The sequence below is a fragment of the Culex pipiens genome, chromosome 2 (assembly GCF_016801865.2).
Source record: "Culex pipiens pallens isolate TS chromosome 2, TS_CPP_V2, whole genome shotgun sequence".
Lineage (NCBI taxonomy): Eukaryota > Metazoa > Arthropoda > Insecta > Diptera > Culicidae > Culex > Culex pipiens.
In genome coordinates, this window is record NC_068938.1 from 196,736,628 (window position 1) to 196,753,126 (window position 16,499).

The window sequence follows — 16,499 nt, forward strand, 5'->3', positions numbered from 1 at the left end:
TTAGGTAGCCCCTTACAGCTTGCCGCGCAAAAAGGGTCAGTTTTGGGCGCTAATAACTTCGCGGGAAAAAATCCTAAAAATATGGTGTCTTCGGGAAAGTTGTTCTAAATTTAATGAAGGTTCTACATTTGAGAAATGGTGAGAATCGGATGATTATGGCGCCTTCCACAGGTAAAAAAGTAAAACAGTTGCTTTTCTCCATACATTTTGACGAATTTTCCCATACAAACTTTAAGCGATTGGAGGGAGGGGTTCCCGTGGTCAGAATGAGCTCAAATTTGGAATTTAGCCTAGTGATGGGTCAATCTTTGATTTCAGGGGGTAGCCCCAAAAAAGTCCGGATTTGGACCACCCTAATGTGGGTATCAAACGATCAGATTTTTTTTAAAACCTTTCGAATGTATCATCGATATTTTTTTGGAAATACTAAAAATTTTCACAAAAATATGTATTTTCAAAACGATACTCAAAATTCAAGTTTTGAGAAAATTTGGAGAATTTAAAATAATATTACATTCCAGATGTATGAAAAAAAATCCCGATGATTTGATTCCCATGTTGTGAAAAACTAAAATTTTGAGTAGTTTTTCGAAAATACGTAGATTTTTGAAGTTTTGGAGTATTTTCAAAAAATGTTGTTCTTACATTCGAAATGTATGAAAAAATCCCGATCATTTGAAACACATATTGTAAAAACTTAAAAATATATGAAAAAAATCTCGATCGTTTGATACCCATAGTGTATAAACTGAAATTTTGAGTATTTTTCCGAAAATACGTAGTTTTATGATAATTTTGAGTATTTCCAAAAATGTTGTTTTACCAGTCCAAATGTATGAAAAAATCCCGATCGATTGATACCCTTATTGTAAAAACTGAAATCTTGAGTATTTTAAAAGTAAGTGATTTTGTTAAAATTTTGAGTATTTTCAAAACAAAAAATATTGTTACATTCGATATGTATGAAAAAATTCCGATCATTTGATGCCCATATTGTAAAAACTGAAATTTTGTTTTTTTTTTTAATACGTACTTTGTGAAAATTTTGAGTATTTCCAAAAAAATATTGTTGTAACATTCGATATGTATGAAAAAATCCCGATCGTTTGATGTAAAATTAAATTTAATTTTGAGTATTTTTTTTTTCAAGAATACATAGTTTTGTGAACATTTTGAGTATTTTCAAAAAATAATTTTACGTTCGAACTGTATGAAAAAAAATCTGATCATTCGATACCCATATTGCAATAACAATAATTTTGAGTATTTTTTCGAGAAACATTGCATTTTCAAAAACCATAAAGAAAATTTTCATGTAATTATAATTTTAATGGATAGCTGACATCATCCCGGTTCCAAAACATTATAATTTTTTGATGTTTGCGTGATTTTTCATACGATTTTAGCCAATGTCTCCCATATAGCCAAAATCCCAAAAGCTCTGTGATTCAGTTAAGCACTGGACCGTGCTTAAGGGGTTACATACACGTAAATGGGCAAAAATGTCAGAGGTTGGCATTAGCATACATTGAAACTTTTTCAAAATCTGTTTTCATCTATTGTCAAAACAAATTTGAAGACAAAGGTTGTATCATTACCGAAATATAGCTATATGAAGTAAGCTAATTCTAAAAACGGGTGCCACGATATCTCAACACAATCGGCTCAAAATTTTGGTGAAGACTCGTTAAACCGGTCCTGTGTGCATGATCGTCAAAAAGTTTATTTAAAAAAAGATAAAAATATTTTTGATGTTTTTCATACAAAAAAACGTCAGTTTTTGATTTTTGTATTTAAAAAAAAGCAAAATTTCAAAACCGGGCACCGTCATGCACACGCGATATATCTTTAGCGTCTCCAACCCAAATTTTCGGCCCATCCAATCTCGAGATATCGTGGCACCCGTAAATCAACTCGGTGTTTAGAGAAAAAATGTTCACAAAGTTTGACAGTTCGCTTTGCGCATGGCAAAATGTTGCACTTAAATCGTCTCTAACTTAGTTCAGTCACGAAATATCTTCATGAAACTTTCAGGAGTGATTGAAAATCATCTTTTTGGTGGATTCATTTAATTTTCTGTATTACCATTTTTTTTCTACATGTATGTAACCCCTTAACCGAGCCAGCTGAACGAATCAAAACCGGGGCAGTGCAAAACCGTGGCGTGTCTGTACATGAAAACGGTGTACTTTATCAAAAATGTATATAAAGATAATCGATTGCAAACTTGATTTTGCATCTTTAACATTAATTTTAGAAAATAACGTAATTTCAATATCAAACGTAAAACAAACGCAGAAATTAATTATTTTCTGTTAAATTATTTTTTGTTTTTTTTTTTGAGAGACCAGAAAAATAATTGCAGGTTTATAGCTCGTTTATAAGGAACCCTCTTGAACGCTTTGCATTCTTGTCACCCATTTTTATAATCAAAACATTATTAAATTAAACTAAAGAATTTTATGTTTGAATAAATTAAGCAAGAATGTTTTTGCAAATGAAACTAGAGTAAGAATGCTAAATTTAGTTGAAATCTCAAACAGACGCTTGGGCCATCGTGACCTTCGACACTATAATTTGCATTTTTTTTTCAGTTCAACAAAAATTGTTGAAATTGTTTTTTTTTCGTAAATAGATCGAATAACGATCGCAAATCGGCCTCGTTTACAAATGGCTCATGCGTCCTTTTGAAAACTAATCTGAGAAATGAACCGAAAAAATCACTTTGTGGTGCAAAGAGAATCATACTCCCGTCAGTAAAACCATTTTTATAGTCTCCCTAAATTGCCCCGTCAGCCTTTGTGTCACGTGACACGCGACGGAATTTTTCAGCACATCTCCTCTCCGTGCAGAGGTGCGATCTATTATTATGATTATTCTGCGCCTTTTGTAGTTGGGAGCGTGGTGTGGCACGTTATTTTTACACCACAACAACAAAGAAGGCTGCGTGATTGTTTGGTGGAAGAGATACCACGATTCATCATGGGTGGTGGGTGGTGAAACTCACATGCAATAAGCCTTATCAGGGTCGTGTAATCGAAACGCTGGAAACGCCACACGGTTGTCATTTTTTGGGGTCAGAGAACCATTTAAATAAAGGAAATGATAAGTCCTAGAGGCTAAATTTGTCTCAAATAATTTTTTACCTTGTTTTGTGGAAAAAAAATCTGTAGGTAGAATATCTTTTACAGTATTTCTGCCCTTTATTCTTTTTCGTGATTTCGTGCACACACGGAAAGGGAATAAATTTAGTTCTTAATACAGCGTGAGTCTACTAAAACATCAAGGACTAGACAACGCGACCAAACCTAGCTCTATCGCAAGAGTTGCGTGTTGAAGTTGAAAAAAACTTCGCTAGAAAAAGACAGAAGTGTTAAAAATAGTGCCACAAAACAATCACACATCTAATTTTCAATGTAAAAAAATGCAACCCTTAACTTTTTCTTATCAGAAAGATTATAAAATTTCACTTAATTCAAATTTTTTACATTGAAAATCTGATCCGAACGGTTAAGGTGATTTTTTCCTTGAAAGTGCAACTTTTTTATCAAAATATTTAGTACAATGTTTTCAAAAAATAATTAATAATAAAAATTGGCAACACTGCTAAATATGTTTTCCCTTGATGTTCTTTGTCTGTTTTGGTCCGGGTTTTTTTTAATATTTTTCAGACAAAACAAATATTTTAAATAGCTTGAATAAATAACTTTTTGGCAGTAACCCTGCAACCATTGATAAATTTTCGTCCGCTACCAGCACCAACAGCAATCTTAAGATTTCGTGTAAGTGTGCAATAAAAGCGGGAAATTTGAATGAAAAATGTATGCCCCTGAAGGATGGGTTGGGGGTGCCACCCACGATTTTCAAGTTTGGTACTGTTTTTAACGCTCTGGTAAGTTTTGTGTTTTCAGAAAATGTAGAAAAGTAATAATTTTCAGTTGGAAAAACTTTTCAACGATTTTGAACTCATCTTTTTTGTTGAAAAAATATTTGAAAAATTAGATTTTTTGTTGCAAAATGTAACTCAAAAAAACTGCATAGATTTTTCACAATTCCCAGCCATCCGGTGGCTCCATTTTCAACTTAGGAAACCGCCCACCTCAAAGAACAAGACGTTTCACACGTTCCAATTCAGTACCTCAGTAGTGGCTTCATTTAGGTCCAATTTGCATATCGCCACCGATTTCTGTTTTCTTTCTCTTTTTTCGTCTATTTTTCATTTTACCACAATGCTGAAGCTTTTTGTCGTTGGTTCCTCCAAACCGCGTTTCGTTTTTTTTTTTGACCAGCCGGCAAATTATTGCTGAAATATGCAAAGTAGAATGTTTCGCAGCTTTATCCACCCACGAATCTTTTGAAATGTCTTATTTGAGCGGTTCTGGAAACGGTCAACCGCGGTGCAGAAAGGGAAAATCATAGCCCAGAACAATCTGCCTTTGATTTTTTCCCCCTTTCAAAGGAAAAGGAACAAATATTTCAAGTCACACTGGAGGAATTCTTCTATGTTCAACTATGTTTTTTTGGTAACGATGAAGCAAAATCAAATATAGCGTCATGCATACTATTTTCACATTTTTATCCCTTTTTTTCAAAGCATTTCTTGATTTATGATTGGTCCGATCATTCAAAAAATAAATGATTGGAATTTGGATAAGCGAGCAATTCGTCAACGCACACATGTTTTCGTTCAATGGAGAAAAATGTTGATAAAGGTTGTTTTGTTAAGTTGGTATTTATTTATTGGCTTCATAACCGAATGCAGAGAGCGTTTTTTGGGACAGACTTTCTTTGAAAGGCACTTTTGAGTTCTCGAACAAAAATTAAGGCGAAAAATTTAATGCTGTATTTTAAAAAATGACTTCAATTAATCCATGAGCCCTAGTAAAAAAATGGCTGAAAAGTGTCACGATGGGTTAGACAATTATTTGTCATTTTTAGTTTCAAAAAATTTCGAAAAAACGACACGAAAACGGCCTCGACAATTAGTTTAAAAAAAATGGAAAGTTTCAAACGTAAGTCAATTCTAATAAGGAAATGGTTAATAGAATTATTAAATACTCCTCTTAGTGTCATGTTTTCTCAATGAAAACGAGTTCGAATTGACAAAACTAGTTTCCAGGTTAAAACTATTAAGCGTTATTGAAACAGATATCAAAATATCTTCACATTTATGGGCAGAAATTTTTAAATCATGCTACAAAATTGGTTTTGGTGCAACCAAAATTGATATTCTTAAAAAAAAAACTTTGAACTTTGACCGACCTTTGAAATTTTTAATCAATTAACCGATTTTTTTTTAGTTTCATTGAAAGGTAATAAACTTAGTTAAACCAACAAATAAAACATTGAAATAAAAGACTAACTTGTTTACTTTAATTCTGAATTTTGTAAGAGAAACAGTGACTATCAAAGTCATCACGGCTTCAAAAATATGAAGTTTCAGCCGAACAATTATAAATGCACTATTGAAAAAACGTTTATAATTAAACGTACATAAACATTGTCGCCGGGACCCGTGGTGTAGGGGTAAGCGTGGTTGCTTCTCACCCAGTCGGGCTGGGTTCGATCCCAGAAGGTCCCGGTGGCAGAGATTTGTTGGACGAGATTTGTCTGATCACGCCTTCAGTCGGACGGGGAAATATTATCCTATTAATGTCACCCCGGTTTACGGTACTCTTAAATTAGGGAAGTTCATGACCAGTTGAATTGCAGTTGAAAAACGCACGCAAACGGAAAATTGCGAAAAATTATTGTTTTTTCAGGGGATGGCAAACATTTTTATTGCCTTTATATGAAAATATTCAAAAACATTGATATTTTACTTTTTCAATTAAAAGACATGATCTGATTTGAATTTCAAAATAGTTCTACCAAAAGATCAGGATAACTAACGAATGTTTGTAATTTTTCAACCTTGACAATCTGTACAAAAGTTACTAAGCAAATTTCAATTGAAAACTGGAAGCAATTTTGGTAACCCGAGCAGACGGTAATAACTTGCGAATAACATTTTTTGATATTTGGAAATACTAGGCCAATAACATTTTATGTTATTTATAACAAGATTTGTTATTCGTCGTTATGAATATTTTGTTATTGGATTGTTATTGTTATAACAGACTCCTAACATATTTGTTTATTTTTCGAACAAATCTTTGTTATTATTTTTTTGTTATTTTAACAACTAATCCGATCTTCCCAATAACAGTTGTGGGTATTCTTCCATAACAAAAAATGATATTCCAAAGTTGTTTTGGCATTCAATCAATATCAGACCAAAAAAATGGATTTTTCAAGAAGATTCCATAACAATTTCTGTTATTTTAACAAGCATGAATTTTGTTAATACCGTCTGCCCGGTAATACTTTAAAAAAACACTTTTTTCCCCAGTATCGTCTACCCGGGCAGACGGTAATAACAAAATGCATGCCATTTCAATAACAAATACTGTTAAAATAACAAAAACCGTTATGGAATATTCTTGCAAAATCCATTTTTGCATGAGAGTTGAATAACATTTTATGTTATCATAACACATTTTGTTATTGGTCTGATATTGATTGAATGCCAAAACAACTTTGGAATAACATTTTTTGTTATGGAAGAATACCGCAAACTGTTATTGGGATGATCGGATTAGATGTTAAAATAACAAAAAATAATAACAAAGTTTTGTTCGAAGAATAACCAAAAATGTTATAAGTTTGTTATTACAATAACAATCCAATAACAAAATATTCATAACGACGAATAACAAATCTTGTAATAAATAACATAAAATGTTATTGGCCTAGTATTTTCTAATATCAAATATTGTTATTCCCAAGTTATTTCCGTCTGCTCGGGTAGTATTTTTTCTGAAAGATTGCAGCCCTAACCCGGGCAGACGGTAATAAAAAAACTCATGTCATTTCAATAACAAATACTGTTAAAATAACAGAAAGTGTTATGGAATCTTCTTGAAAAATCCATTTTTGCATAAGGGTTTCATAACATTTTATGTTATCATAACAATTTTTTTTATTGGTTAAAAGCCAAAACAACTTTGTAATAACATTTTTTGTTATTAAAGAATAACTCCAACTGTTATTTGGATGATCTGATTAGATGTTAAAATAACAAAAAAGAATAACAAAGATTTGTTAATAACTAAAAATGTTATTAGCATATTATTATAATAACAATTCAATAACAAAAAAATCATAACGACGAATAACAAATCTTGTTATAAATAACATAATTTGTTATTGGCCTAGCATTTTCAATTATCAATAATTGTTATTCTCAAGTTATTTCCATCTGCTCGGGAACCGTCTTGTTTGACGCTCAAACGATGACATTTTTTCATCTAAAATTTATTTTAAAAGAAAACTGCTCCATTTTTTTCTGGTGTTGATAAGTGGTAAAGAAAAATTACATAATTTACAAATGAACATAACTTTCCAATTCCAAAAATATAAATGATTTTACGAAAATACATTTGTTTGCTTAGGCCAATGCAAATATTTTTCAAAGTTTTTGTCCTTCGGCTCTGGCCGGGGTCGAGGGGCAGGGGAGAAAATAAAAATTTATAAATATTGAAAAAAGCCATAGTTTCTACATTTGCATGAAAAAAAGTGTTTTAAAATGCATTTTTCACTAGTTCAGTTGTTTTGCAATCATTAGCTTTCAAAAACTGTAAGATTTGACGAAAACAAACATTTTAGCAAACAAAAAACATTTTGCGACAATTCACTGGGTGATGAATACAGAGAATGCGTAAAGTGATCTTCGAATGATCCCACTTTGTTTACATCTACAAAGTAGGATGCTGTTCAAGCACAAGCATGACTTTTTTCTCACTGGTAAATTAGCTGTTTTATAATCAGTAGCGTGTGTTTTATTTTGTCTAGTTTTTTACATTTTTTGCTGAAAAATTGTGTGTATTTTCAAGTTTCGATCGGTTAGAAGAGATTTTTCTTTTTAATGGGTGAAAAAGAACTACGGCTAGTGTTACATTTTGGAATCCTGCAGCTTTTCCTGGTCCAGCGAAAAACAGAAGATTTTAACTAAACCAGTAGGTTATCAAACTGAATCAAACAATAAAGACAGCTTCTGGATGGATACAACCACATCGACTCCATAAACAACTTCCATTCAAAATTATTCAAAAAAAATCTTAAGATATTTTAACATCAACTCCAGTCACTCATTTTTCATACCTGTAAAAAAAACAATTTTTAATGATCGTTAACAATACTCTCTATTTTTGGCAAACAGTAAATTGGTTCCACTTTGACAGTTCAAAATTGAGGCCGTTTTGCGAACCACTTTTCAGCACCCAGATAATACACATCGATAATTTTCAAAAATTCAGAAGATTTTTGAATCAACCAAAACATGCTAAAAATGATTCTAAACGCATGGGAATGAATTTTAAAATGATTTCAGCTGATTGCACTTCAATTTCTATTGAAATTTTGAAGTTTTTTGGAAAAAAATTTTGCCCCCTGATTTTTCCAACGAATTTTGAAGGGAGGGGGGAGACAAAAACTTTAAATAAAGTTTCAAAAGTTTCTATGGTGAATTGGTGCCGTTCGCTGTTTGAATGCAATTTTTCGGTGGCAGTCGAGTCATTTTTGTCAATTTGTGTTGTTCATTGTAATTGTTTTTGCCACTTGATTTTTTGTGAAAATTTGAAAGGGGACAAATACTCAAAATAAGATAAAAATAAAATGAATACAATTTGCAATGGCCTTATTTTATTTCTGAAATCTAACAATACACATTTGTTTTACCTTTAAAAATTGTGTTCAATATTCTCGAGTAACAAAATAAATTGCTCTGAGTTACATAATTAAAGTTTCCAGTCAAGTTTAATGTAATCGATACCTCCCAGCAGCGTGCAAACAATTTTAAACAATGCTTTATTTTCATTACCCACACCGTTCCAACCCCAGATTGCGTTTACGTACAAAATTTAAACCTATCACAACGTGAAAAGCTAAAAGCAAACAACAATCCATTAGCGTCAAACCGCGCGAAGCAATCAATTAATCAACCCCCGTGAGGAATCACTTCCGGTTTTGCAGCGCCATTCTGACAACTTCTTCCACTTATTTAGGAACTCCATCCCGGACGAGGCGGAACGACCCGAACCGGGGTGCATTCGTCAGCCAGAACAGCTCGGTGACGGAGGCGCCCAGCGACGAGGTCGAGGCGGAACCGGAACCGGACGACGAACCGGAACCGGCCCGGGTCACACAGTGAGTATTTGCGTAGCGGAAAGAGAGAGTGACCGCAGTGTTGCCAGCTTTCAACACATTTGACAATCTGTGCATGTTTCCTAAATTTACGAAAAAAGACAGAAAACTAAACAACTGCAAAGCTCATCTTGCTTTAACAACCTTTAAAACCCTTCTTCTAACGTTTCTTACCCTATTATTATTGTTAACCCTACTACAACAACAACAAAACACCCTCCAACCAACAGTTTCCGCCACAAAGTTGGCAACTTTTCCTCCTTCCAAAGCCGGCCTGCCTTCCAATGGCTGCCCTTCGCTCAAAAGAGCATTCATATGGCCGAAATTTGGACCAAAGCGGGGTAATTATCGTTTTTCCGTTTTTTTCAAAAGCAAGAGATTTTTCAATTTCTTATTATTTACTCATTTGTTTTTGCTTACGAATTTGAGCGCGCAAGTTGAGTTTTTTATTTGAATGATTTTAATAAAAAAAATAAACGGGCATTTTTCAAAAAACCTTCAAAATCTACCAACCAAAAAAAACTGACAAACTGGCAACCATTGAAAGACAAAAATGTCCACCACCGTAAGCTGCACCCACTCGCTTGAAACACCATTCTGAAAAAAAATTGAGCAACTTTTTGCATTACCTAGAACAGATGAAACGTTTTTCACCGAAATTCACTCGATTTTCTGATTCAAAATGCGAACTTTTGAAAAGAAAAAAAGAACATTTTTCTTACACTCTTAGCATGTCCGTCAACACCACGATCTCCACCTTGTAAAAAAAAGATTCATCAGCTTTCCAAACTTTCCTAAGATTATTAAGTAGTTAGAATACGGATCGATTTTGTCATGAAGACTGCCTCATTGCATGATTTTTATCCATCAATTTTGTAATGACAAGATAAAATATTGCGAATATCAAATATATCCGAAGCAACAGACAAAATGATTACAGAATTTGTATCGGCAACTAAGTGATTACAAATTATTGAAACAATTTTAACCCTCCCTCCCCAAAAAATCATGCTAAATGGTCGGTCGAATCAACAAATGGCAGCAAGGTGGTCAAATGAAGTAACATTTTCGCCTGTTTTCTTTTTTAAGGTTAAATTCTGTAAAACTTGAACAGTTATTTATACGCAAAAAAGTATCGGTCTGAATTATGTGAAATTTTATTTTTTTGTAATGAGTAGTCTGACTTCTAAAATATGTTTTCTATTCTTTATACAATCTATAGTTTGTTTAAGTAATATTTTTGTGAGTTTTTGTATTCTCTCAAATGGTTAACTGACCTCAAAAAAACACTCACAATTCTAAGCGGAGCTATTTTCTACTTTTTTGCAAAAAAAAGTCAGTATTTTGTTTTTTTATGTGGATGACATTATGTCTTTCAATTCCTTATATCCAAAAATCTTGCACCATTGGATTCGCTATACAAACTTAGGGACCATCCATAAACCACGTGGACACTTTAGGGGGGGAGGGGGGGGTATGGCGATTGTCCACGATCCATAGAAAAAAGATTTTTTTTGTATGGACAATTGTCCACGAAGGGGGGGGGGGGGGTAACAGATTCCCAAAAAAGTGTCCACGTGGTTTATGGATGGTCCCTTAGGAGCTTTTCATAAAAATGCTATGAAAATGTTCTATAACCCGTATCTTGAAAAGGGACCTGATCGATTTGGTATCGTCGGCACAGTTAAACGTTACAGCTAGAACTTTTCTTTAAAAAAATGAGAACACGGAAAAAACATTCCCACTTTTTTTTCACAGCTCATTCAAAATTTATGAAAGTTTTGAAAAAACATTCGTTTTTTTTATTCTTAAATATAAAGTTATAATTGTGATCGAAAAGCTTTAAGTCAAATATTTCGAAAAAAACAATTCGTTTATATTTCGCCTTTTTGAAATGTTTGTCATGATTTTGAAATTATGAAAAAAGAATAATAAACAAAGATTATTTTCGATTAGAAAATTGCTTCTTCAGTTTCGGGTTTTCGAACATTTTCATAACACCTTTGTAACTATTGTACGATCAGTACGATCGATCAGTGCTGGACTAGGTCGTTGGAAACGACCGTCGGCTCAACGAACGACGAAATAGGCTGCAGCTTTGTTGACAAACAAACGGAGCACGCGGTCGCGTGATGGCAGCATCGAACCAGAATAAGGGGTGATCATGTGGTTAAAAATGAAACTTAGATCTAGAAAAATTATATTTTTCCGACTGAATAAAAAAATTGCGAGCATGTTCAAACAATTATTCTTAATTTTGGAGAAGGGATTAAAATCAAAATTTTAATCCATATTTTTTCTATACACCCAACCGTCGGTCGCATGATTGTGATACATGGCGGCATGAAAGTATATCAGAATCTGCATGAAAACTGTCCTCATGCATTTTTTGCGATATAGGGGTATGACATTTTTGCCCGTTACCGACAATTATCGACATTGCCGACGGCAGATTGATTGTATTGTAGAAAAAAATCTTAACAGAACGAGGATTGAACCATCAACTTCTAGGTTGCTGATCCGACACGCTACCACCGCGCCATGGACGCTAGATGAATGGTTAAGGACAGAGCGCGAACATAATGTTCTCTCTAGAGTGTTGCTCGGGGACGCGCCAGCATTCTATGTGTTGGTGAGAACTGCAGATCGCTGACGTCTTTACACGCGGGCAAAAATGATCTATGGGCTTGCTGCAAAAAATGTAATAAAATATAACATTTTCTGCAGCAAATCCACTGTTGCAGATTTTGAGATATATTTTTCGTTTGGGTGTAACTTGAACTTTTCACTCCAATTGAGAACCCCTAAGTCTATTCACGACCGTTTCCAATGACCGTGAAAATCCAGCTATCAACTAAATCCACAATATTATCCGCGCACCACCAAACCGAAGTGCGCATCTCTTCTGTTGCGCCGTACTAAATTAAGTGATTTGTAGTAAGCGTGTACATCAGCTTGTGGCGCAACAGGATTTGACAGGTTGTGCTCGTATTTTGATTTTTATCTGCCTTCACAATTCGCGATTAAAAGCTCAAAAATTCCGACAGATGGCGCAAAGCATCGAAGAATGACGATTCAAATTTTCGCTGTTCGGTTACATAGGAATGCAAATTTAAAATTGAATTTACAGCTCTTAGAACAACTTTTGAGAAAAAATTCAAGTAGTAAGAGTGTAAACTTTTTGCTCTCTATAAATTAACGCAATAAAAAAAATGGAAAAAAAATATTTTGAAAAAATAATATTGTTCAAAATGATAGAGCATCAAAAGTTAACAAAGCATCAGCTCGAATTTTTTCTCAAAAGTTGTTTTGAACGCTGGAATTTAACAAAACAGAATTCGCATACATAACCTCAAAGGGCGGAAATTTCAATCGACATTCTTCGCTCTGTTCTGCTACTCAACACTAGGTGTCGCATGTCGTTTGACTCTTGAACGGCAATTGCCGCCCTTTGAGGTTATGTATGCGAATTCTGTTTTGTTAAATTCCAGCGTTCAAAACAACTTCTGAGCAAAAATTCGAGCTGATACTGTGTTAACTTTTGATGCTCTATCATTTTAAACAATATTATTTTTTCAAAATTATTTTTTTTTATTTTTTTGTTATTGCGTTAATTTAAAGAGGGCAAAAAGTTTACACTCGTACTACTTGAATTTTTTCTCAAAAGTTGTTCTAAGAGCTGTAAATTCAATTTTAAGTTTGCATTCCTATGTAACCGAACAGCGAAAATTTGAATCGTCATTCTTCGATGCTTTGCGCCATCTGTCGGAATTTTTGAGCTTTTAATCGCGAATATTGACAGCTCCCAAGTTTGCATGTAGACTAGGGTGACAATAAAAAATCGACCTCAGTACCCCTTGATTCGATCCCTTGGGCAAAAATACGTAACTGTGAAAATTTTGAGCGAAAATTTCAAAGATCGTTCCATACAAAAACGTTTTTTTTAAATCGCTAATAACTCGTCAGGGTTAACTCGGATCGTTTTGTGGTCGTTGTTTGTCATAAAGTTTTACTCAAGAATCACTTGACCATGATTCCATGAAACATATTACGCCATCGTTTGGTGGATTTTTTTCTTTTCCCCGAACATTTTTGCGGTTTTTCTAATACAAATTTCAACCTTAAAAGCGACCCTTATACCTTAACCGATTTGGCTCAAAATTTGCACTCAATTTGCATTTGCATGAGATTTTTTCTGACTTTACTTACAAACTTACAAACATTCGTTTTTTGCTCAACTATATTCTATTTACGTTTCAAAAATGAGAACTTTTCTGAAACATTTGATTAGAAATGTTTTAAAGCACAAGCATCTTTTATAATTTTTAAATAAAAATTTAATTTTTAGAAGTGTGTTTTTTATTCTTCCCGTATTGACATTCGCAATGCCGAACATCGCCGAACTCGATTTTGTGTTAACACACTCGCGTTCGACATTCTCATTTTCTCTCTCATTCCCGTTTTCACGATCAAAACCAATTTTGCAAGAGCAGTTTTACGGAACGCCATGCGTGGTCGGGTCCTAATCACCGTCTCGTGTTCTTTCATAGCAGTTTTCGGAGAGATTGAGAGACTCATCAGTGAGAGCGCATAGTCAAGGAACGATAGAGAGATAATGCCATCGCTGGGAATCACTAGACACAGGAAGAGATCTCACAAGCTATAGTGACGGTCGGTATACTCTCTGATATTTTGGTGCAGAGATTATGCAATGATCGCTTTTTTATTGACCTGAGAATGGGTGTTGGAGACTTTTGCTGAAAGATCAAGCGGTTTAAAAAAATATATTCTTAAACAGTAATTGGCATAAGCTCGAAAAGTCAAATTATGGTCAAATCAATTTAAGATCTAAATGGCACATTTTCAAGTTTTTGCCTTTCTCACTTTACTGAGGAAAGGCTATAAAATCACTCGAAAAATGAACTTCGCAATTAGACCTCCACCTTCATGTATTCCTATCGACTCAGAATCAAATTCTGAGCAAATGTCTGTGTGTGTGGTGGGATGTTGATCAAAAAATTGTTACTCGATTATCTCGACATTGAAAGAACCGATTTTGTCCGTTTTGGCGTCATTTGATCCATCTTGGGGTCCCATAAGTCGGTATTGAAAATTATGCAGTTTAGTTAAGTACTTCAAAAGTTATGCTAAAAAAACGATTTTAACAAAAGTCCGGAAGATTGTTAAAAGGGTGGTTTTTGTAAAAAAAAACCGATCATGCTATATATTTCCAGAAAGGTATTTAAAAGACCTTTCCAACGCGTCCAAGACACTGAAGATCTGACAAATCTATCAAAGGTTATAAGCACTTAAGTGTTATTTACGCACTTTTTCGAGGCCGGATCTCAAATATTTTGATGAAAACGTTTCCCGGATCTCTCATGCGACCTATCGTTGAATAGGATTTCAAAAGAGCTTTCCAGCGCGTCCAAAACATTGATGATCTGACAACCCTATCAAAAGTTATAAGCACTTAAGATTTTTACGCATTTTTTGCCTTTGGATAGCACCCTTTAAATGTGAGGAAGGCGCCAACCACCTAAGGGTGGATCAAGTAACGTTTTTAAAAGACCTTTCAGATGCATTAATAAGGATGGTTTAATTTACGAAATCTCATTGGTCAATATTGGGACTGATTGTTTATTTACCCAACTTTGTTTTAATCACCATAAATTGTTGATATTACGGGCTCATACAACGTTTTGCCTAATTTCAAATCTCCCTCCCCCTTTGTCGATATGTAATCGTGTACAGAAAAAAATGAAGCGTCCACTTGGTTTATGGATGGTCCCTATGCTCTCTGTGATACCATAATCTTCCAATCCAAAAAGAGATCATTTTACTCTCAACTGTTTGCTGTGGGTTTAGGTTTCCATGATGACGACAAATTGTTTCTCTGGAGTTAACAGTAAATTATGGAATTAAAATTTATAAAATGTTTTACAAAAATAACCCTTGAAGAATCTTCAACTTTCTACTAACTTTTCCACCACACTTTTACTCACACTTTTCCACACATTTTCTATATCCACCTTTTCTACTTCCAACCCAAATCAAACTATACAATAAAAAAAACAGTAGTATTTGAGACACCCAGTTTTTCCAAACCCCCAAAACCACCTCGGTATAAAAACATCTCTAAAACCCACCTTCTCCATCATTCACAGACTCACCGAAGCGCACCGTAACGCGATCCGGGCGATCCGGAAGATCAAGTACTTCGTAGCGCGGCGCAAATTCCAGCAAGCCCGCAAACCGTACGACGTCCGGGACGTGATCGAGCAGTACTCCCAGGGCCACCTCAACATGATGGTCCGCATCAAGGAGCTCCAGCGGCGGTTGGACCAGACGCTGGGCAAGCCCGGCAGCTACCTGGCGGGGATCGACCGGGTCGGCAACATCAAGCCGATGACGGTGGGCGCTCGGTTGTACCGCGTCGAGCAGCAACTATCTGTGATGGACAAGAAACTGGATCAATTAACGCACGCCATCAACTCGATGACGATGCAGCAGAAGATGATATTACCGGCGCCGATGCCGATGGTGGCGGCGGCGCAGATTCCGGTGTCGGCGGCCATTCCACTCCCGGTCACGTCCCAGCAGCAGCAATTATTCCAAGCGCAGCAGCAGCTCGTCAGTTTGGGGTGCATGTCCCCGCTGCAGTTACCGCCGGCGCCCTCGTTGGCCAGCTCGCCGACGCCCCCGACCACGACCTCGACGCCGGCCAAATGCCTCGAGGACGACGTGTAATATTGGGCGCTGGTCCTGGACCCCCGGGAGTACTAACGAGTTAGGCTAAACACCACGTGGATGGTGGCGGAAGGTTGGGTGGGATGACATTTGGCATATGAAGGCGATTTGGAAAGAATCTTTTACGAGAAATTTAATAGATCGATTGAAAAATAAACTTCCAAAACCATGATTTTGATATCAAGTTCATGCTAGATTATCCTTCTTTCTCTTGTTATAAGGGTGAAACGTGAGTTCAAAGATCTTCTATTTGGTAACATTTTAGTGATGGATTGCATGTTACGTTCTCAAACAACTACGTAGTTGTACTCTGTTTCGATGTAAAAAGACAGATTTTGTGTCGAAAATATGTAATTTTACACCAAAAAACTGAGTAAAATTCTATATGCATTGGAAGTGAATTTTCCCGTTTCATCAACCCGAATATTTTACTTTTTTACTGTGCAATCATGGTAATATTACATGGATTCCTTTTTTCAACCTTTTTGATACACAGCAAATAAAAT

General features: G+C 35.0%; 1 protein-coding gene across 3 annotated transcripts in view; it reads left to right on the forward strand.

The window, feature by feature from the left end:
• LOC120415833 (potassium voltage-gated channel subfamily KQT member 1-like) overlaps window positions 1-16,180 on the forward strand; it is a 454,129-nt gene extending 437,949 nt beyond the window's left edge. For all 3 annotated transcript variants that reach the window (XM_052709146.1, XM_039577469.2, XM_039577470.2), the window contains 2 exons: window positions 9,105-9,246; window positions 15,411-16,180. In XM_052709146.1, the coding sequence (XP_052565106.1) occupies window positions 9,105-9,246; window positions 15,411-15,993 (725 nt within the window). In that variant the 3' untranslated portion in view covers window positions 15,994-16,180. The remainder of the gene's footprint in view (window positions 1-9,104; window positions 9,247-15,410) is intronic.
• Window positions 16,181-16,499: the final 319 nt, after the last annotated feature.